We start from the raw sequence: 23,687 nt of genomic DNA, 5'->3' as shown, positions 1-23,687 counted from the left end.
GTCAGAAGTCTTCTTGGTCTTTATGCAGCCTGCACATAAGGTTGGTAATAGGCAAGGAGCTTTTGTTTCAAAATCCTTTTGACAAATATTATTAAGCCTGTCACATAAAGCCCTGATTCTAGAAATACTCAGACATCTTGATAACTTTATTCACAAGTAAACTGTCAACTTCAGTTCTAACTGTGGTTTCAGGGGGGAGTGAGGTCTGGAGTGTATGTACATGTGTTGTATTTACTTTTTGTATTGCAGTTGTACTTACTGAAGTCACAGATCCATTGTGCTAGGCACTGTACCAATATATACATATTGTAGAAATACATTAAAGAAAGTATGTATTTCAGCATTTGTGAGATCAAGGCAAAGGGTAATATAGTAGTCACACCAGATACCACTGACAGCAAACAAGATAGTAAGTTGCTTCTCTAAGAGAAGTTAGTGGTCTTTCATTCAACAAGGAATTCTGTTTCCCTGTCTCACTGGAAATTTTCTCAGTAGTAGTCTCATGTTCTGTTTTACACAGCAAAAAAAAAAAGGATTCTTGAGAAATCTAAGCTATTACAATTCTGAGGACTAGAACAAGATAGGGTATGTTTAATTCAACTCTTGCTTCTGGCTGTTTGATATATTGTTTGCAGGAGCTGAAAAACCCTGGTGTTCTCATTCCTAATGACAGAGTGTAACAGGGCTAGAACTGTGCGACTGTGTACAGCTCAACATCAGTTTAAACAGCATATTGTTTCGCTGAAGTGTGGTGGGGGTTTTATAATTGTTTTTGCAAAATAAGCAGTCCAAGGTGAGATCTTCCCTTCAACTTTCTTATTAAATGTTTCACTTTTTTATTTCTCTTCCCTTCTCTTCTTTATTATATTCTTTGTGACACCAGTGTTAACACTAGCTTCTCTGACTGTTCACCACAGATTTTTGTCTTTTTAGTATTGTGAGATAAAAAATGCTTCACATTTCATGATGTCTGAATTTGCACAATTCTATGGACATAACATTTAAACAAACTGCATTAATGAAATGCTGCTATGATCTTGTGCAAAGCTAAGAAAAATTGGTTAATGAGGAGGAAATAATGAGATTTTTCATAGCAAACTGATCAAATCGAATTAACTCTTGAGTCTTAATTTATAAGAGATGATAGTAATCAATGCATTTGGAACTATTTCAGAACATGTAAGCAAAGAATTTCAGAGAAATTCCACTGCATATTCAAACATCAAATGCCCATCATTTTTTGCTATTTCATCTGAAAAAGTGTCTCCTTTCTCTATTCCATTTAATTTCTCTGTCCCTTTCAATTAGTCTTAGGGTATTGTTACACATGACAAAAGGTATGTACTGACTCTAAGGAATGTTAGCATGTCTAGTGAGCAGTTGCACCTTAAGGGTTAATACCCTCTCTACAAACTTGAGCTGTAACACAAGCTGCCTAATATCAGCTGGAGATAATCCTCACTTAAACTCAGAATTTAGCTGGCCTTTTTCTGCTTTCATGTGCAGACACTCCTGTCTTAAGAGAATTTAACACATGAGAAAGGTAGTGTCTAATAATGACACACTCACTTTCTTATCATGTTAATTAATTCCAAAACAAATTTTAGGATATCTTCTATATGAACTGTCATTTGCAAAACACAAACTCCATCCCCTTAACACTTGTATACAGATAAACAGTCCCATTATAAGGTTCAGGACCCTCTTCCCTAACCCTGCTCAGCAACCTTCTCCCTGATGATGACCAACCAAGACAGGAAACAGGAGAAGCAGGGCAAAGGACTTTACTGTTGCCTCTTTCCTGTTTTTGTGCCTTCTGCAGCTTCAGTACTCATGCCACAGGAATGGGAAAAACTAGTGCCTAGTTTTCCAGGCAGCAGAAGTCCTCTAGTGACAGCAGGTGGTACCAGATGTGCAGCTCACCTGACGTGGTCAACACTGCAAGCAGATTATGGCGCTCAAGTAATTTGGTTTGTCTTAAAGTCTCATTTCCTAACTCCTGGAGTCAAATGACAATGGGAGAGTTTCAATTTTCACTAACAATAAAATCAGCATGTTGTTAATCCTTGTCATTGAGGAAAAGGCTTTTACAGGTGAACCTGGGTCAGCACAGCCTGTTGTAGTGGCCTCACTACAAAGATGGGACAAACTGACTTTGTCACTGCCACCTACTCCCCCCCAACCCCAGGGGGTACATCAGCTGACACTGCTTTAGGGTCTTCTATGAGGGTCTTCTATGAGGGGATGAGCTACACCCTACACTACCCAGATGTAGAACTGTTTTGGCCCAAGGTGCCATTTATTGAAGCCCCCAGGTTTGCACTACCAGAACTTCTCCCAAAATGTTTTCAGAAGCTAGCTTGTTATAGAGTCAGCAAGCCTTTGGAAGGTGAAGTTCAGCTGCACCTACGCCAGACTTAATCTCACCAGGCTAAACTCCCCAGACTCTCATCTCACCAGGTAGAAATAATGAATGCAGTCACATAAAACAGGGTCAGGGACTTGCACCACCAAAGAAATGAAGCTGTCAGATATTCAGTATTAGGTGCTTACTGGTACTCACAGATCTTGCCTCCCTTAATAGCACATGAGAAGTAGTCCCCTTGCTCTACCTGTGGCAGGTTAGGGTGTTATGTCTTGTGTCAAGTCAGGGTTGACTGGGTAGTGTTGTTAAGTTAGACAATGGATTTGTAGAGGATGGTCTGGATAGGGATGATCCTGCCCAGGTAGGGGGGTGGACTAGATGACCTCTGGAGGTTCCTATTTTTCTCTGCTTCTATTATTAGAACAGAATTTGCACTGCCTGCATGTTGCGGGGGGGAGCCACCTAAGCCAGCCAATGGAAAATGTTCAAGAAAGAAGCACCCCTTCACCTCTCTGGAACTTAGAAACTTACCCATTGGCAACGCATAGGGGGTGCACGTGAGTGCACATACACCTCCTGAGATTGGCCATGCACCCCCTGGAAGTACCAGCTGTGAAACTGGAAGTACCAGTTTCGCCCCTTGTGGTTCCACGATTGGCACTCAGCTGCTGGGGGACACTTCGCACCCCTACCCCCGTCGCCCCCCCTGGTCTGTGATCTGGTGCCCAGACTCGGGAGGCACCAGTCACCCATGCACTTACCTCTGCTCAAAATTCGCAAGCCTAAACCCCCTAGCTAGAATAGCTATGGAAGAATACTGGGCCCATTTTCCTCATTCTGCCCAGTAGTTAAAGGAGTCAAGCAGGATTTGAGAGATCCCAGTTCATTTCTCTCCATGACCTGAGGTACATCTCCCAGGTAAATGTTCTAACTGTCAGGCTACAGGATATTCCGGGGGGGGGGGGACAGGGGTTCTCTGTACCCCTCTAATTAGAGCTATTCCACTTTCAGTTCATGGGATAGAAACATAGAATAATAGAAAGTTAGGGCTGGAAGGGACCTCAGGAGGTCATTTGGTCCAACCCCCTGCTCAAGGACCAGGCCTAACTAGATCAACCCAGCCAAACCATTGTCTAGCCAGGTATTGAAAAACCACAACGATGGAGCACCTCTCTGGGCAGGAGGTCATTTGGTCCAACCCCCTGCTCAAGGACCAGGCCTAACTAGATCAACCCAGCCAAACCATTGTCTAGCCAGGTATTGAAAAACCACAACGATGGAGCACCTCTCTGGGCAACCTGTTCCAGTGATTTACTATCCTCCTGGTAAGAAAATTCTTCCTAATATTTAACCTAAACTTCCCTTGCTGCAACTTGAGACCATTGCTCCTTGTTCTGTTATCTGCCACCACTGAGAATAGCCTAGCTTTATCCTCTTTCGAACCCCTCTTCAGGTAGTTGAAGACGGTTACTAAGTCTCCTCTTTTCAAGACTAAATAAGCCCAGTTCCCTCAGTCTTTCCTCATAAGTCATGTTCCCCAGTCCCTAAACTATTTTTGTCACCCTCCACTGGACTCTCTCTAATTTGTCCACATCCTTTCTATAGTGGGGGGCCCAAAACTGAACACACTACTCCAGATGTGGCCTCAGCAGTGCTGAATAGAGGGGAATAATCACTTCCCTTGAGCTACTGGCAACACACCTACCAGTGAAGCTCAGGATGCTGTTAGCCTTCTTGGCAACAAGGACACATTGCTGGCTCATATTCAGCTTGTCCGCTGTAACCCCCAGGTCCTTTTCTGCAGAGCTGCTGCCCAGCCAGGCAGCCCCGGCCTGTACCAGTGCATGGGATTTTTCCGTCCTAAGTGCAGGACTTTGCACTTGTTCTTGTTAAAACTCATGAGATTCCTTTTGGCCCAATCCTCCAATTTGTCTAGGTCACTCTGAATCCTAGCCCTACCCTTCAGCATATCTACTACTCCCCCCAGTGAGTAGTAGATGAGTGGGAGAGAAGGTGACCATGACTTACCATGGAGGTTAGGGTATTTAATTTGGGTTCTCCTGCATAAAATTAACCTTTAAATACTATACTACATAGCTGCCTCACTGCTCAGCCCATCAAGAGTTAGGCAACTCTGTGCATGTGTAGAGGCAGTTGTTTACAGTATCTGGATACCACGCTCCAAGTAAGGCATGTTACTGAATAAGTCCTATGCATTCACCTCTGAGGTTGTAAATTAGGGGTGTAAACAGCTTGCTATGGAACTGAAATCATGACTTGGCACTGTGCTGAGGCTGACTCTGGCAGCGTAATGTTGCTTGCAGGACAGCCTAAGAATGATGCCAGGACAGACTCAGCACCACTCTAGGGCATTTACACTACAGATTTGTGAGTCAAGGTGCTGACAAAATGAACAGAATGAATAGGACTTTCTCTTTGGCAGCATGATGGTCTTATTCAGAACATGATTAGATGTACCCTGAGGTGCCTAGACAACTTGGCTGGTGAAAAATTAGGCAGTTTCAGGGTTAAGCAGCAGCAACAGAGCAGGCATTCTGAGGTTTTACATTTTGGAGTTTGGTGTCTAAATTGGCAGGGAGACAAGAGAAAATCTCTTACCTCCTTTTGTGGATCTATCCTTGGGTAACTAAAGACAGGCCTGGTGGGAAAACAGGTGCAGTGTCATTTAGGGAGGGAGACCATAGAGGCAGGAGATAACTACAAGACAGGACATCCCTAGAGTAAAGCAGATTCCTGGTAGGGAGGAGAAGCCAGCTGGCACTGTAGCATAGTTCCAGGCAAGGTAGTGGCTACCCTGTGCAGCTTGAAGGAAGAAGACATTTATTCCAGGGACTGAGGCTGGGAAGTATCCAAGAGAAAGGACTCTCCAGAAATGGCAGGCTAGTGTTCAATATAAGCAGCAGCAAAAGTAAGAAGGGTTTCAGTTATAGACAGAGCCCAACTGTACAGGATTCTTTAGACCAGCATTTCTCAACCCGTGTATCGTGACCACGCAAGAATATATGAAAGGGTCACAAACAAACTTTAAAAATGGACTCTCCTTTAAAGAAAAACATGGAGAAGTGTGGTGTTTCCCTTTCAGGCTGGCAGAGTTCCAACCTGCAAGGGGTTACTTGCCCCCCGCCCCTGCCCTGCACACCCACTTCCTGCCCCACACATGGGGGGACTGGGGCCAGTGGGTCAGGAGTGAGGGGCACTGGGTTGGGACTGGCCTTTGATGTTTACAAATGTGTCCTGGTACAAAAAAGGTTGAAAACCACTGTTTTAGACCAGCTACCTGCACTAGACAGTGAATTGTTCGCCCCTATACTGACATAAAACTAAGGAAGTGATACTCCCACTGTACTCAGCACTGGTGAGACCACAGTTGGAGTATTGTGTCCAGTTCTGGGCGCTGCACTTCAATGATGTGAAAAACTTGAGGGGGTCCAGAGAAGAGCCACCCGTATAATCAGGGACTTGCAAGGCAAGCCATATGAGGAAAAGCTGAGGGACCTGGGCCTCTTTACCTAAAGAAGAGAAGATTGAGAGGGGACTTGACAGTGGTTTACCGCTATATCGGAAAAGTGCATCAGGAGCTTGGTGAATAACTGTTCACTAGGGCACTCCCAGGGAAGACCAGGACCAATGGATACAAAGTCATGGAAGACTGCTTCAGGCTTAAGACCAGGAAAAACTCAGGGTGTCCAGACTGTGGAATAAACTCCCTCCAGAGGTGGTGCAGTCACCTATCCTGGAGGTTTTCAAAAGGAGACTGGACAGTCACCTCACTGGGGTCACCTAACCCCAGTTGTCTTCCTGCCTAGAGCAGGGGTGGGGGGGCTGGGCCTGATGATCTGCAAGGTCCCTTCCAGCCCCACAATCTATGAATCATACATGGGTTTGAAGGGACCCCTGTAACAAGGAAGATGATAGACTGAGGAGAGCCCAGGAGGGAGATGAATCAGAGACTAAGAGAAAGGTTATGCCAGACGAGAGGTAGGAGAAGAAACAGACCCCTGAGAAGGAAAGTTGTATCTAGTTTGAGATTGGGGTACAAGACTTGTTTTTTTCTTTGATACCTCAGAAGGGATAATCACATCAACAAATGAACTAGGCTGAAGGTGAAAGAATCACTTAGGATAAGAGAAAAACTGAGGAAGGATTACTGCAGTGCCCCATCATCCTGTGAGGGGTTAGGTTCTGGGGTTGCTTTATGCAACACTGCTGTACATCAGAGACTGTTCTGGCCTGTTGTTTATTGGATCAATTCATACACTACAGCTCTGCTACATGTATAAGTGAGGTCCTTCCGGGGCACAAACCTCATTGCTTCCTGACTTAGTCCCAGAGTTCAGCTTCTAATACCCTTTTGTACTCTTTCTTGTAATTTATATTCTGATGGTGCCTGCAATACCTCTCTCTAAATGGACAGGAATATGCATATGCAGTCACTGTTCCTAACCAATCTTTTATTTCAACATTTTATCAGGAACTTAACATGTATTAAAACAAACTGGAATCAGAATACAAAGATTAATCAGAAGGTTTTGGATCACTGGGTTGCAATTATTTTTAACGTCAGTGGTAAGCCACCTATCCACTTCTAAATGTTCCCCGAGGGTAGAACTTGGCATTTAGCCTTCCTTTAAAATTTTCATCACAGTTGCCACATATTTGTCATCAGGCTGGGGTTTCCTCTGACTTCCAGGCTGCAGGAATTTCTTAATTGTTGGCATGTTGCTTATTCTTGTTTTAAAACCCTAAAATGAGAAACAATGCAGAAGCAAGAAAATAACTTACAACAGCTTAAACAGATAAAGCCAACACATTGATTTTGAAGAAACACAGCTCATTATAGAAGTAAAAGAGCTGCTTCACTGCCACTGATATAGGAGATCCTATTATCTTGGCATTCGGAACAGATAAAATCCATTTCTTTCTTTCAGCAGGGCCCACTGGCCCCAGTAGGCTTTTGCTCCTGTCAACCAGAGAAGGAGCAGCTCTCAAATTTCTGAGGCTGAAGATAAATGGAAAGCAGACATTCAAAAGAACTGGGAATGTTACAGACAGTCTGGAAATCTGAATTTTAAAACTCCTTTTTCATTGCTGCCACTAATGATGTGAGCTGGTTAGGTGTAGGCATTTTAACCACCATATTGTATACACCTGCTAAGATAACAGGGTTATCTATCAGCCCTATCTAGAGTTAATGTTCCTGTTCTGTCTAGAAGGTAGAAATACCCTGAAAATTCCTAGTATAACACCTTTTCCAAAGCTGAATCTAATACAAATTTCAAGCATCTGGAAGTCTCTAAGTTTAGGTGAGCAATTTTGATCACAGCGGGTGCCTATACATGTGCAGAGAGGTTGTTCCAATGTGCTGTAATTATAGCATGTTGGAGCAGACTCGATTAATCAATTAATATAATCGAGTCTGCTGAAGCATGGTAATTACTGCACTCCAGCAGACTCCAACATCATGTGTATCAGTGTCCCCATGCTGAAAAATGGCGGTAGGGGCACTTCAACTAAAGTCCATTAAATGAGCTTTAGTTAAAGTGCCCCTGCCACAATTTTTTCAACTGATACACGTGATGCTCTGGATGCTTTAATCAGAGAGAATCTTGGATCCACTCCAATTAAAGCACCCCCACCCACACACCTGGAGCATGTGTATAAAATGGCCAAGGGGCACAGATAGAAGTGACACTTTTCACCCAATCTGGCCACAGAAGGTGGTCTATAGCTGTGACCAAACACAAATTCATGGCTGCAGACTGCTTCAACGTTGGCCAATCAAGTGAAAATCTGACCCCTCACTGTTTCAAAACAGTGTGTCTTCTGTAACTTGTCTGCCTGCCTGCCAGCCTGTTGCTGTTTTCAGAATGGGAGGTGGGGAAAGGGAGCAGAGGGAGTTTGATCTGGGGGTCTGGAGTGGGTGTATTGGAGACCAAGGTGGGGCAGCTCCAATTCACTCAACCCCACCCTTCAGCACTGGCTGGGTAACCCCTAGAATAAGATCTCTTTCCCCCACTCCTATTCTGAAAACTTTGCAGCCTCGCAGGGAGAAAGGGCCATTACTAGGGGAAATGGGCTGCAGGCTACCCGCTAGGACCAACAGTGAACTTCTGTTTGGTCCAAGGCATCGTTATAATTCAGAAACGCTTCCTGCAAAGTGTTCTTAGCTACAACAGGGAACTACACTTCTGTCTGCACCCTACATTTTCATCTGGCTTCAGAATGAAACAGCTGGCACTTGCTGACTCAGTCTGTCTCCCTTCCTTCCTTTAGAAGGTTAATCAGAGATGACAGGACATGAAAAAAGAAGTTTAAAAGTAGGGCATTGAAAAGTAAGCATTGATTCCAGAGAATACTTCTCCACTTGGTGGTTGGGGATTACCCTTGTAATTCATGGCCTGGTAACCATGTGGACAAAAGTCTCTGATAGGCAGTACTGTGGTACTAGCACCAGATGCCCTCGCACCAATCAAATGTAAGTAATTAAGTAGTAGTGCATAAGGGGGTGCTTTGGACATGACCTACACTGGACACCAAAATGCCTGGCTACAGCTCTGCTGGTAGGACTGCCTCATTCCACTTTGAAGTACAATATAATAGAATGATGCATCTCATTTCAGGTTTACACTGGAGATGCTTAGATTAAAAGCTAGCCAGTTACAAACTTGGAATTATTATGGTTAGTTGTGTAATTGTTTGCTTTGGATTTCAGACAAAGTACTTAGAGTACACAACCTGAGGGAGCAAGAGAATGTGCACAGGAACAGCATCCGCAACCCAGTCTGAATTAGCTGGCACCCAGCTGCTGCATTACCAGTGAACTCAGCCTGCTTCTTCCCATCAGAGAACATTTGAGACCAGTAGATCTTTGCTATGTGCAATTTATGTAGACCATCCCTCAGGCCTGCTTGCCCTTGGCTCTACAGCCTGCAGTATATATGGAGACCCTCTGATCCCTGGTCTAACTCCAGAGCAGAAATGCAATACAGCTACACTGTCTGATACTTTGGTGCATGCAGAGGAACCCCAAGAATCTCACCCTTAGTTATTCATAGATATATTCATAGATATTAGGGTTGGAAGGGACCTCAGTAGGTCATGGAGTCCGATCCCCTACCCTGGGCAGGAAAGAGAGCTGGGGTCAGACAACTCCAGCTAGGTGCTTGTCCAGTCTCCTCTTGAAGACCCCCAAGGTAGGGGAGAGCACCACCTCCCTGGGAAGCCCATAATATATACAGTTATATTAAGCTTCGAGTATTAAAGATTATGCCATTAACTCTACTGAAGTTAAAGATATTATCCCACTGTAAAATAAGCCACAGAAAACATATTGAGGGTTATTCTAATCCAAATTATATCACCCTAACCCTAACAAGATTTAATATTTATCCTGGGGTAACTCTTGAAGGACAACCAGATCTGGGCTTCATTGGGATGATACAAAAAAACAGAAGGGCAGCGGCACCCCTCTGCAGGCTGCACAGGCACCTCCCAGCTGGCCAACATGGGGGAGAAGCTTGCACACAGTGGCTGCTGCCACTGCTACCCACCACCCTGCACTGCTGCTGCTCTGCATCCGGCCATGCACCACCTCCCCACCCCGCCCAGCTGCTGGGGGTATACTTATTAAAAAAAGTTGAAAACCCCTGCAGTAGTGTTTCCAGATGAGATCAGAACCAGCCCAAGAGTCCCTTGAAATGAGCATTTGGAAGTCTTTGTTCAAGGCAAAGTCATTGAGCTTTAATAGGAGAAATACCTGTAACAGAGGAAACTCAGAAAGCACAGTGGGCTCTTTCTCTTCTACCATTAGAATAGCTTCAAGCAGGTGTACATCTGCCCAGCTGAGCTGGTTACCAACAAGAAACCCCTGGCCATGCTGTTTCAAAGCCTATAGAATACAAGGCAATACACGTTATAGGTACAACTGGAAATACAGTTAACTGAACATAAAGAATTACAAGGTCATACTCTTTGGATGAAACTTTTGGATGGGATTTCAAAAGTGACACAGTGACTGTTTGGGACTTATGCTCCTATATTATGTTAGTACTCCTGACATGCCCACTATTAGAATACAAAACCTTAGCACTAAATGAAATGTTTGTACTTAACAGACTAAAAGCTTTTTTGTTTCTATTAACAGTGGAAATCTCTGGTGACTGAAACAGAGATGTACACTGAAGTAAAATATTTGTATTCGCTAAGAAATAGGAGGTGTAGGGATTATGGATATCAGGAAACATAAATGGCCAAGTGATGGCTATAGTTGAACCAGAGACACCCTAGAAAATGAGATTTTAATTTTTAAATTCAAATGGCCATCAGACCTGCTTGGCATATGGAAATTACTTAATTTAATTTATGGAGAATTCCATGAGGCTCATCAGCATATTATTGTTTTCCATCCAAAGGAGATTTAATTTTACAGACATTATAAAATGAAAAATGTTAATTGTGTGGTTGATAAGGATCTATTTTGCTTTAATTTTGGAAATGACATGTTCAAAAAGTATGTTTTTTTATTTTTCTTTAAATTTGGGAAGTTTATCTTTGTATATTATTTTTCATTCTTGTACTGAAAATGTTCCAATTAAATGCAAATATGCTCTGAACATGACTGAGCATTGACCATTTCTTCTAGGCAAAAATTCAGTGACATGTTCATACATATATTTTAGTGAAAACATAAAGTAAGCAGTGAAATTGACATAACTGTTATCAGTTCTTGCATGTTTTGTAGGAGGTTTTCAAATATTATAGTGGTGAAGACATAAGAGTACACTGAGGAAGACTTACATTTCAATATTTTCACCTGTAAATGACTTCACAGAACTGAGGGTTTGCAGCTTGAAAAGACTCCACATCACTGAAATGTTATAATTTTAGGGATATTGTTTGCAATACTCTTAGTAATCCTGAATCGGATCTGTGTCAATAGAGTATTTACACACAAAATGCATGAACAACGAATACAGAGGTAGTCCTTTATCTTGTGAGTACATTATAACCTGTCTCTACAATAAAAGCTGCCATTGTATGATTTACCTTAGTATAAAGAAGGATTCTAGTATGTTCTTTCTTCCACTGAAGTCAATGAAAATATTGTTATTGACTTCACTGGAAGCCCTAAATGAGGATTTTTTTTTAAGTAACCAAAGGACTTAAAAAATATCAGGGCAATGCGTAGCTTACTTATTTTTGTTATCTTGAAAATCCCACCTGAATATTCAAACAATTCAAGAGTTTTCAAATTCAAGGATTCTTCAAATTCCCTCAGTCCCACTATCTTTAACTAGCTGGCTAGATACTGAGCACATCACAAGGCCAGGGGTCTGTGGATTTTCCACTGGCTCCCACTGAATTCCAAGGAAATTTACTACTAATTTAAATGTGAGCATAATTATGCCTGTACTCAGTGCTTGGGAAAATCCTAGCCTAAGCCTATATGCCTGTTTCTGGAAGCAGATGATTGGACAGGAAAGCAAAATGGGATTTAGCTGTGTAATTCCCACTAACTTCAGCTGCAGCTACCAGACTAAATCACTTGCAGTCCACTTTGTATGTTTACCCCTCTCAGTTACGGGCCTACTTCTTTCCCAGGTATCTCTCTAAAATGGGGGTTATTCCATTTCCTGGCTTGAAACTGAAAATAGTTAATTTCACTCACAAGTATTTGGACTCGTGCCTCCCCTGTATGTTTTTGCAGTCATGACAGTGCCATAGAATGAATCATTACTTAATTCCCATTTACCTTTTCATAGGCTGGGAAGTATCGGTTTTTGGCTTTCTCAATGATTAAGGGAAGATTCTTTTTTTTTGCCTCAGGTGGAGAGAAAGGAAGTGTTAAGATCATTTGCATGAGGTCTGTTGTTCCTTCCACATATGTGTCAATGCTGTTGTGGGGGAAAGAAAAGAACATGTATATCAGATATTTCAAGCAACTGATGAAATGTAACTGTTTACAGATAACTTTATATAATCTGTTTTGTTCACTATAGGTGGCAGGATAGGAGGAAATAGTATTAAATTTCAGCTAAGCAGCTTTAGATCAAATTTCATGAAAACCTTAAAGACCAACTCTTAAAGAAGAGTAGGTCAATGGTACAGGATTGCCTCAGAAAGTTGTAGAATCTCATTCATTGGAGATCTGCAAGAGTAGATATTTGACTGCGACAGTTTGGGAATAATGAATCCTGTCTGTAGGGGGGTGTATTCGATGATCTTTGAGGTCCACCACCCTTCCCCCCCCCCATGTCCATTACAGTTTTATAATCAAAAGGAGGGGTTACGCTACAAGGCTCGCTCCTTCAGGCCCTTCCCATAGAGGTTGTGCTTCCCTGCTATGTAGCTGAGAATAGCTTTAGTCTGCACCATCTTCATCCCATCAATCTCCACCAGTGGAACTTGATCAAACAGGAGGTGTCCATCTTTAGAAAAGAAAGTTCAGTGTATTGTTACTTAGTCAAAATGGAACTGAAAAAAGTCTTAGCTTTTAGTTCATTTCCTATTGTATTTTAGAAGATCTTTGATTTCTCCCAGGACACTAACATTTAATGCAGTAAAATTCATGTTGTGGAAAAGATTAATCCCAGCTACTCTGCAGCTAACCTCTAGAACAATAAATTTACATTTTACTTTATGAACCTATGATTAGAGATGTTTGCTGCCATGAAGAATGCAACAAAGAAGCAAAAAACTGTCCTCAAAGAAACAAAAAACTCCTGATTTAAGTAGTGCAGGGTTAGGCCCAACAAGACATTAGTTATTATACTTCCTAATATACTGCATTTGCTATAAATACATCTTGGATTTAACAGGACATTCTGTCTATTTTCCTCTGCTCACAGCACTGAAAATATTTAATTAACCTAAGATAAAAAGGTTCTTCAGTTGTTGCATATTAAACAGTTGTTTAGTTTCACAGTGTAATAGATTATGAAAAATTAGCATTCAATTAGCATCCAAACTCATTTTCAGTAAATACTTGTATAGAAGTAAGGTGTCTTCAGTTTCTGAGGAATCCTGTTTGAAAAGGAAGGAGCAATCTTTGCTTCTATTCTTGCAAGAAAGGAAGCAATCATCAGCCTTCAGGAGAGGGTTTCAGGCTATTAATTTTATGTGAATGGAGGCATCTTTCTGCAGGCCATAAAAGGGCCCCTTCTGGCTAGTTTTATGCAGCCCTTCCCATGCTGATGGTTTAGATCATATTCCGAGGCCCCTAGAGGAAGCCAGGGACTGGAAAGGGAACCAGGCATAGACGGCATCTATACACGAGCAGGAGGGCTAGTTCGATGCGCTGTAATTAAAGTGTGTTGGAACAGGCTTGATTAATTGAGTCAGCTGGAGCATGGTAATTAGTGCGCTCCAGCAGCCTCCTGCATCTCGTGTATCAGAGTCTCCACATTTAAAAATGTCAGCAGGGACACTTCAACTAAAGCTTGTTGAATGAGCTAGTTCAAGCACCCCTACCACCATTTTTAAGTGTGGGGATGCTGATACACAAGATGCTGGGGTGCTTTAATTAGAGCTGACAAGGGCAATCAAGAATCGAGAGGTTCTAGTGGTTCTAGTGCAACTCAGGCACATGTGTCCATGTGGGGTGGGTGGCTCTGGATTCTTGATTCAGCCCGTGACACGCGGTTGCTGCTGCTCCCACTTTTCCATCTTCTGTTGTTGTCTACTCTAGCAACTAAGCAACTAAAAGTCAGGTGCTGGAAAGCTAAATGCTGTGGTATCTAACTTGCTTTTCAGATAGTTTTCCCTCAATTTCCTGTGAGGGCCTTGTGACTCTTGGAGGCTCTGTGGTTTTAAAATCAGCAATAACACCTGATTATTTCTCTGCTGCTGGAAAAATTGCTCTCCTATAAAGCCCTAACCCCCAGTGAGTGGCTCTAGCTGTGGTGGGTGTTGGTTGTAGCCGTGTTGGACTAAGGACTAGCTCTGGTGCAGTTCCACTCTTTTGTTCTCCCCAGGCTAGATTCATTCAGGTGCTGACTGATCTTAGCAATCAATCTATTCATCCATATATCTGCAAATACCATCCCATGGTCTCTTTAGCACAAACAAGTGAGGCAAAGCATCGAAAGAGATACATAAGCATGTCAGAATGATACTGACAGTTCATAAATCTTAGTGAAATTTGTGTTTAACAGATTTCCCAGATCATCACCTCAGCTAGTAGGTGCCTGCTGCAATGAATTATATCATTTTAGCCCAGGGCATTCAAGCAAGAATCAGTCTTGAACTGTGGGAAATTACTGAGACACTCTTACAAGAGCACTCATTTATTTTCTTCTCAAATAATACCTATTGCATCCACCCTCCTTTATGCCTCAGTAGAACAAATATAGATCAGGTCCAAACACAATATGCAATACAAACAGAAATCAAACATCTTTTTATTTACTAGTGGTGTACAAGACAAAACTTGCTGTTGCATTATGAGAAAAAAATGAGAAGATTAAGCACAGGTTTATACCAGTCCAGCCCCACCTCCATATACAAGTGGAGGACGTCTACATAATCCAGAGTCTCTTCTAAATTGAAGACTCATAAATCTTCCTCTTTGCTGTTAAGCTACCTCTTTTCAGACAATTTAGTATTTTAGCTTGTCTTTCTGATGTCTCTTCATAAATGTCCAGTTACCATCCTCACATCTACATAAAACATTGAGTTCTAGATCCATCTCAACAAGCCCTCCCCTCTGCTCCTCACCAGAGATATCATTGCCATCCTCCTAGGCTATATACAGCACAATACAGATCAGATAGGGAAACCTGAACAGTGCAGCCACTGGAAGCAGTATAGCCATGTTAGTGAGGTTTTCCACCTGAGCCATGTTGCTTCCAGTGCTTTGAAAAAACTAGCTCAGAGTTCCCTATATACAATGTGCTTTCTACAAGGCTAGTAACCCAGGCATCAACTTTAAATTGGCCCTTTCACTAGACATGCACATTAAACCCTTGCCATTCTTGTCACTTTTTTTTACACCACAGCTCTGAACTCAGCTCTACCTTTTTGATCACACAGCTAAAACCCTAGGTCAGGGGTGTTCAGCCTGCAGTAGGAGGTAGAAGGCAGGGCAGGATGGCACTTTATAGACCAACTCATTCAGAGAGGAATGAGCTTTCATAGGCTACAGCCTACTTTATTGCAGTCTTTCAAGTGTTTGAAAAGTGCTATCATACCCCACCTCCCCCCCGCCTTAATCTCTTTTTCTCCAAGCTAAACAGGCCTAGGTCTCTCAACCATTTCTTGTTCATTTTTATCATTTCTATCACCTGCCTCTGGAAACTCACCAATTTCTCCATAGCCTTCTTAAACTGAGAAGCCCAGAACTGCCACAATACCATTGATGAGGCCTAACCAATGCCGAGTATGCTAGTACCATTACCTTCTGCATCTTACACCTAATATAGTCCAAAACTATCACATTGCTGACTCATGTTGAGCCTGTGACCCACACAAATCCCCAGTGCTGCCAGCCAGTTACTTAGAGAAAAGCAGACTACCATATTAAGGATCTCATTTAGATATGCCTGAGGTCTTGCTACAAATGGATCTTGAGCTTGTTTGGAGGTTCTAGCAGGGAAGCACAGCTATCGTATACCCTTGACCGAAGCATGGTGCCATTCTATCTGGAAGGTCATCCTCTTTGACCAAGCATGCAAACTCAAGTCTTACCTTGAATTAACTTGAGATACTGCTCTCTTGTTTCCAAAAAATCCTCCTCAAACTAGAAAAGAAAAGAGATGAAATGCATTACAATATCACACTCCAAACAGACTGTTAGCACATGACCACCTCATGATCACATGGCAAAACAGAGCAATATATCAAACATGGCACGATAATTAAAAGACAATGAGCCACCTTCTCAATGGTTTTCTCCTGCTGAGCAGGGAAAGTACAGTATTACCCTTTGGGGTCTCCAGATCCTGGGCCCAGTCTCCCAGCACAGGTCAGAGCCTAAGGGAACAAATGTGATTAACCTCTGCTCTTTCTATATGATGTCCCATAAATAAGCAAAGTACAGGCCGACATATCATATCAGCATATAACAGAGGAGCAAGGGAAACAAGTGACTCCCTTTGAACTCATGCTGCAAAACAAGGAGTCAGCTACATCCTGTATCACATGTACATTATAACTGGGATGCTAGTGCCATGACATGATGGTATCTTTATAAGAGTGGAAACTCAAGCTAATTTCTGAACTTCGTAATACTCTCAAAATCGCTCAAGAGGTTTATAAAACCTCAAACTCCACTGGCATTGCCCACCCTGAACTTTAACCATTAAAAATAATGTACTGAATGGGCACATCTATACAAGACGCTACTGCACAGTAGCAATGAGCTACTATGCAGTAGCTAGTTGCTAGTGTGTAGTAACGTTGCCAGGCACTAACCTTGTGGTGGTGATATTGCTCAGTAGTAAGCAGCTACGGCACAGTAACATCGGAAAAAACCCATGCAGTGATGGTACTATGCAGTAACACTGGTTACTACACAGTTATTTAGTACAGTATTTGCAAAAGCAAGTACTAAATGACTGCACAGTAACAACTATGCAGTCCACCGTGTAGACATGGCCAATGATACCTACATTCAACCTACTGGCCAAAGTGACTACCATGGCCAGGATTTGAGAGCCAGCTGTTATATATACAAATTTTTGGTTGATCATTAATGATTCAGAGCATGAACCACCCTTTCAGTCAGCCTGGAGTAACTTCTTTTTCCATGGGCCTGTGTTATGTAGAATGTCCAGTTGGAGGATCACAATGCAGACTAACCTCCACACCAGCTGCTGCCAAAAGCCACCGTATTGATTCCATTCGCCCTCTCCCATTGAAGTAGGTAAGTTTAGGTTTCCCTGACATGCTCCCACGTTTCAGGTTCCTGAACAAACATTAAGCAAAGAAGAATGTTTCTCAAATGTCAGTGTAAACAAAGATTTTTGGGGAGAGGGGTGGGATGGGGTGTGTGTGTCCAACTCATGCAGCAGTGCCCAACCATTTGGCCCCACAGGCTGGATGAGCAGTGCCAGGACAGTCCATGAGCTAGATACAATCCATAGGCCTGATCCCAACATATGGAACTTGGAAATTGGGTGATGGGGAGTGGTGATAGTGCTAATTGCCAGCGCTCTCCCACAACCAAATTTCTGGACCCAAGGGAGCAGTACAGGCCAGACGACATGACTCCCTGGGCCAGATTTCATACTAATAAAGTATAATTTTTTGCACCATACTAGCATGCCACAGAACCCTTTGGAAATTACTTGTCAAAAATGACTGCTCTTTGTTCAGAGGGAAGAAGCAGCTGGAGAGGAAGAAAGAGAAAAGGTAAGACATGCAAGGAAGGAACTGAATGGGGTAAGAAGATCCCAAAGTTTTTAACTATTTCCTTTAGTATAGTTATGTCCTGTATTTTCAAAACTCTCTCACATAAAGTTTTCTCCTTGAGCTATCTGTTAGGTTACCTATAATTGCTCTAATTCTGCAGCTGATTGTATCCTTCTGCCAATTTAATTTAAATAAAAAAATAGGTTGCCTACTTGCAAACTTTACCTTTATTTTAAAAAGAGTTAAAGTCTTATAATAGGATAAGCAGCTGTGAATAAGGATCCCATGCAATAAGAGCCTCAAGGGGAGAAAATGCCGTTGTGGGAGTTGCCAGGCATAAAACATGTCAGAGAAACCGCAGAATGATTTTGCTGAGACACACCTACTAATGCTTTGCCTTTAGGTGAGACAGAGTTAACTGATCAAATTAGAAATGATTTGCTATGGTTGCAGTTTCTATTGTCAGACCACTTTTGCCAGTGTAGAAAGAGGCTACAGCAGAAAAAGCATGTTGATCCTGGGACAGCTGTGTCTAGGGTGTCTTTACATGTGCTCGGCGGGGAGGGAGGAAGGGGCACTTTACAGCAGCTCTTAGGAACTGCTCTAATTAAAATGCCTGCAGTGTCTCATGTATTCAGCATCTCTGTGCTTCAAAATGGTGGTGGGGGAGCTTTAACTAAAGCTTGTTTGATGAGCTTTAGTTAAAGCAACCCCAGTACTATTCTGAAGTACAGGGATGCTGAATACACATAATGCCAAGGCTGCTGGAGCATGTTAGTGCACTCCAGCGAACTCAATTAATCGAGCCTGCTCCGACACGTGCTAATTAGCACAAGGGCATGTGTATAGGTGCCTTATATTAGAGCCTTTTCCTGGGATAAAATCATTTGCAGGTGGAGGGGGGAGAGAATAACACACATTTCCTAAGCGATATGTCACAGATCAGGGGTTTTCAACCTTTTTAATAAGTGTACCCCTTCTGAGGTTCAGCTCCTGTACCCCCTTATATTTTTTTCTTGTTTTTAGGGAGGGGGGAACATTGAGGACCCCACAGTGCAGGAGGGAGTGGGTCTGGGGCAGGTGCTGCACAGCTGGGATGGGGTGAGGTGAGGGATGGAGCCATGACCAGCTCATCTGGTGAGCTGTGACCAGTGGGGTTCCTCGAGGCTCTGTCCTAGGGCCTATACTTTCCAACATCTTCATCAATGATGTAGACATTGGTGTCAGAAACAGGCTGGCCAAGTTCACCGATGACACCAAACTCTGGGGTAAAGTATCCACACCTGAGGACAGGAGGGTGATCCAGGCAGATCTTGACAGGCTCATGAAATGGGCAGATGAGAACCTGATGGTGTTTAACACCAAAAAATGTAAGGTTTTCCACCTTGGGAGGAAAAACCTGCAGCATGCTTATAGGTTCGGCAGTGCTACGCTGGCTAGCACTACAGATGAAAGGGACTTGGGGGTCATGATTGACCGCAAGATGAACATGAGCCTTTAATGTGATGCTGCAGCTAGTAAAGCAAGCAAAATGCTGGCTTGCATCCATAGATGCTTCTCAAACAAATCCCAGGGCGTCATTATCCCATTGTACTTGGCCTTGGTAAGGCCACAGCTGGAGTATTGCATCCAGTTTTGGGCTCCACAATTCAAAAAGGATGTGGAGAAGCTTGAGAGAGTGCAGAGAAGAGCCACGCACATGATCAGAGGTCAGGAAAACAGACCTTATGATGAGAGGCTGAGGCATGGAACTCTTCAGCCTGGAAAAGTGCAGATTCAGGGGTAATCTGATGGCCACCTATAAGTTTATGAGGGGTGCTCACCAGGATCTGGGGGAACATCTGTTCACCAGAGCACCCCAAGGGATGACAACATTAAATGATCACAAACTTCTCCGTGACCGATTCAGGCTGGATATAAGGAAGAACCTCTTCACTGTCTGAGCCCCCAAGGTTTGGAATAGACTGCCGCCAGAGGTGGTTCAAGCACCCACTTTGAACGCCTTCAAGACACATTTGGATGTTTATCTTGCTGGGATCCTATGATCCCTGCTGACTTCCTGCCCCTGGGGCAGGGGGCTGGACTCGATGATTCTCCGGGGTCCCTTCCATCCCAAATGTCTATGAAATCTATGAAAATCTGGGCTGTGTGGTGAGGGGGGAAAGCTCCTGCAACTGTGCACACCTCAGGAGGGCACGGGGGCCATGTGACCCCAGATCTGCATGGGGAGGGGTGGGGCGGGGCGGGGCAGGCTGTGCTGCCCCAGTGGTGGGACGGAGTGGGTCAGGGGCAGGGGCTGTCCAGCCGGGGCAGGGCATTGGACTGAGCCATGCGGGAGAGAGGGGGGCAGCTCCCACTGCTATGTGCCCCCCCGGGAGGGCATGGGGGACATGTGCCCCTGGATCTGCATGGGATGGAATGGCCTGTGGCCAGGGCAGCACTGGGCTCTTTCCGGTGGAGGCTGGGTCAAGCTATACTCAGGGTGGGTAGTGACAGTGCTGGGAGGGGGTTGGGGGGGCTACGGTGAATTCTGGAGTGGCTGCAGCCCCCCTGCCCATAGCCCCACTCCCATAGGCCCCCACTCCCATATGCCCCTGGATCTGCATGCAGGGCAGGCTGGGGCTCAGCAGTGCCAGGCTCTTCCCAATGTGGGGATTGGGCCTGACTGTTCTTGGGATGGGCAGTGGCACTGGCAGGGGTGCTATGGGAGGGGCTGTCACCACTCCAGAATGCACCATAACCCCTACAACCCCCACCCAGCACTGCTGCCACCCACCCCAAGTGTTGCCCAACCCAGCCCCCACCAGGAAGAGCCTGGTGCAGCCCTGGCCCCAGCCTGCCCTGCGCCACCCCGTGTACAAATCCAGGAGTGCGCCCCCGCCCCATGCCCTCCCGAGATGCGTGTAGCAGCAGTGCTGGGAGAGGGGCCAAATGAGGGGAAAGCTCACATGCAGTGGCCACCACCAGCTGTTGGCTATTAGCCAATCAGGAGAGCAAGCTGGAATGGGGGGTGGGGAAGCACTGCAATGTGCTGCATGGAGCCGGGAGTGCCCAGCATGCCGCTCCCCCTCTCCCAGGTAAGAAGCGAATGCACCAGGGGGACGCTGCTGCCGCGTCCCAGGGCACGCTCCATCCCTGCCCGCCCACCTGTGTGTACCGCCGAAGACCTTCCTGAGTACCCCTGGGGTATGCGTACCCTGTAGCATTCCATTCCATTCATCTTCAGGTATAAAGGGGGTTATCTGAAATCATATTTAGTGCACATAGTTGCTTAGCTCCAGCACAGAGGTAGGTGAAGAGATTGCAAATACCTAATGCCCCTTGTCAGGAACAAGGCATTGTCTTATGATGGAGCAGGGGCAGCCACAGCGAGAACTGGTAGAAGGAGAATGTCTGGCTGAGTGTTACTGACAGCGCAATGGGGCCAATTCTGGTCAGATGTGGTGGTGTTCATAAAGCTGTTCCCCAAGAACCTCAGATTCCACAAAAAACAGTTTCTTGTTTTGAGGACAGGTAAGGAAAGCTTGAAAATGTAACCTTGCTTTTACCACACTGTCTCAGAGATCAGAGGACAAAAAATAAAATCACCCCATTATTTTAAACTAAGCATAAATTGGGAGAGAGGGCAACCTGTAATAGTTGAAAGCTATGTTTACCTTGCCTTGATGCAAAAGGGTGAGTTAAGCCATTTATTTAGAACTAGTAGATCACTTTCATAAGTACCCTCATCAGAACACTCCTAGAATTTTCTATAAGCATGGACATCCACGCAGGCTTTTGTTGCTGAAAAATGAAGTTCAATGCCTATTCGATCCCAATGGATGTGATATGCTCTGAAAATGCATGCCATAGATGCAGTCTGTCTAGCGGGTCAGCAAGAGGCAGCTAGACTGAGGGCGTCTGCCTAAATGCACTCTCAAAAAAGCCTTTCATAAACTCATACAGTTGAAGGTGCTACATCCAAAACTGATTAAAAAAAAGGCACATGACTATGATATATAATGTGCAAGGGCTCATAGGGACTAGCACTCTAACACTGGAAGCCAGAGATTCTGTTAAGTGTTTTCAAATGCCAAATATCTGAAGTGCAATCCTCACAAGGAACTGTATGCTGTTCACCCAGATGGAACAAATAGGTTAAAAAATTCCCAGTACCATTTTATACAGCCAAGTAGTAACATGGATGATTGCCCAGATTAATTGATTGCCCGGATTAACACCACACAGAGAGAACCAAATCCACCCTCAATTAATCCAGAATAACAGCTTCAATTTACTGTGAATTTATACTTGTAACAGAGAAAACAGTTTGATTCCCCATTTTTAGTTTTGAACCTTTCAGTCAAAAGTCGCTGTTGTCACGATTAGGAGCAACCTGATAGAAGGTGTTTTAAATGTTTTTGTTTAACCAGCACCTTCCCTCTATATCAGCCTGAGCATCCCTTCTGCAATAAACTCTAATGCGTTATTCTCTCTTGGTTTTCAGTAGCAGCAATTCTGATAATCAAGGATCAGGAAACAGCAAATATTTCCAAAGTAAGATCCTCTACATTCAACAGAAACTAGCAACAGGTTCAAACTTGATGCACGTCTTCTGAGACAAAAGGTTTCCGTACTGAGGTTCAGAGTAGGCTAAATCAGCCAGTTTTCATGCTCAGATCTAAAAGAAGTCACCTCCAGGTTGTAGGCTGGCATAGAATCATAGCAAATTAGGGTTGGAAGGGACCTCAGGAGTTCATCTAGTCTATCCCCCTGCTCAAAGCAGGACCAATCCCAACTAGATCACCCAGCCAAAGCTTTGTCTACCCAGGTCTTAACCTCCAAGGATGGAGGTCATGTTCAATTCTGAAAATCCCCTTCTCTCTTGTTGTCTTCCTTCCCCAGGTAAACAGTGCACAGCATTCCTCATGCAACTCTAAACTGTCGCAGTTCATTTCTTATCAATATATGCCTTTTTTAATTCTTTATACTGCACCCCCATCTCAGTGAACAACAGTCAAACAGCACTTGACAACCTTTAGTACAGAGACTAAAAATACAGTAAAATGTTTACATTACCACCAGTAGTTCTGTTAGGAATGAGGCCAACCGGGGTTAAGAATGTAATGCAGGGTTCAGTACTAACCTTTTCCAGATCCTGACTCCCTTGTTTTCTTAACTAGACTAGTCTCTCTTCAGGTTTTGATCCTTTAAAGCTCCACCTCCTCTTGGGGAGCCTCCTCCCATATCCCAAAACAAAGAAAATTGCCCCACTTCTGTTAAAAGGGACACCACCTAATTAGAAGTTACCTTTCCAACGGAAAGTGCTGCTGTATCTATGGTTGTTATAAGTAACACCTAAAATTGAGAAATATCTCTAATTTTTTAATTTGCTTATTTGATTCAGAGTGCCATGAGTTCCAGTATTTTTTTTTGACCATTTAGTCAGCTTGTTCAGTTTAACGGGGTCTTTCACAGCAACAGGGGAAATGTATAGAAGAGTGGCCAGCAAACTTTTCCAGCTAATGGCTGGAGTTACCCAGTTCAGGTCAGAGATGAGCAGGCACTAGGATCCAGCCACCGCTGCTGCTTTTGCCTCCTGCAACAAAGGAACATTTGCCACCACCAAATGTCACCGACATCCTCAGGCCAGGTCCAAAGGCTCCATGGGCCAGATCTGGCCTGTAGGCCCTGGCTGCCACTCCTTGGTAGAGAAAAACAAAATTGACTGCATTTTGACTTTTTAAAAGCTTTATTCTACAAATATTAAAAACAAAAAGGTGAAAGTGCAAAACTGTGTAATTGTCCCAAGGGCTGAGCGTGAAAGACTTGTCAGAAACAAAAACACCCTATCGCTAGAGATTGAAACACCACTCCCCATTCTCTTCATGGGATTATGCATTTAGGACTAGCTGTCCCTCTTCCGTCTGGCAGAGTGCCCCCTGGAGCGCCCAGCCCTCCACAAGGTGGTCCA

General features: G+C 43.9%; 1 protein-coding gene across 3 annotated transcripts; it reads right to left on the bottom strand.

Moving 5' to 3' along the window:
- Positions 1–6,828: 6,828 nt before the first annotated feature.
- LOC102372884 (glutathione S-transferase A4-like) lies at positions 6,829–23,334 on the bottom strand. 3 transcript variants are annotated; one of them, XM_025205108.1, is made up of 8 exons: positions 23,253–23,334; positions 20,882–20,976; positions 17,183–17,288; positions 16,070–16,121; positions 12,681–12,813; positions 12,138–12,279; positions 10,143–10,274; positions 6,829–7,128 (listed from the first exon to the last, which is right to left on the bottom strand). In XM_025205108.1, exons 2-8 carry the CDS (start codon positions 20,938–20,940, stop codon positions 7,003–7,005), a joined length of 750 nt encoding a protein of 249 aa, XP_025060893.1. In that variant the 5' UTR covers positions 20,941–20,976; positions 23,253–23,334; the 3' UTR covers positions 6,829–7,002. The 3 variants fall into 3 exon arrangements, with proteins under 3 accessions (XP_025060893.1, XP_025060895.1, XP_025060896.1); XM_025205110.1 differs by lacking the exon at positions 20,882–20,976 and having other exon boundaries at positions 23,253–23,291; XM_025205111.1 differs by lacking the exons at positions 17,183–17,288; positions 20,882–20,976; positions 23,253–23,334 and adding an exon at positions 16,259–17,134.
- Between the last annotated feature and the right edge of the window lie 353 nt (positions 23,335–23,687).

Source organism: Alligator sinensis, unplaced genomic scaffold, assembly GCF_000455745.1.
Source record: "Alligator sinensis unplaced genomic scaffold, ASM45574v1 scaffold1012_1, whole genome shotgun sequence".
Lineage (NCBI taxonomy): Eukaryota > Metazoa > Chordata > Crocodylia > Alligatoridae > Alligator > Alligator sinensis.
The sequence above is the reverse complement of the archived record's forward strand: the minus strand, read 5'-3'. Positions and strand labels throughout refer to the sequence as shown.

Bases quoted from the DNA above. Each gene is read 5' to 3' on its own strand.
- LOC102372884 (XM_025205108.1), bottom strand. From the start codon at position 20,940: ATGCTACAGGGTACGCATACCCCAGGGGTACTCAGGAAGGTCTTCGGC. The intron at 17,289-20,881 runs GTGGGCGGGCAG...ATGTTTGTTCAG, and splicing joins GTCTTCGGCGGTACACACAG to GAACCTGAAACGTGGGAGCA. The intron at 12,280-12,680 runs GTAGCGTAACCC...CCCCCACAACAG, and splicing joins GGCCTGAAGGAGCGAGCCTT to CATTGACACATATGTGGAAG.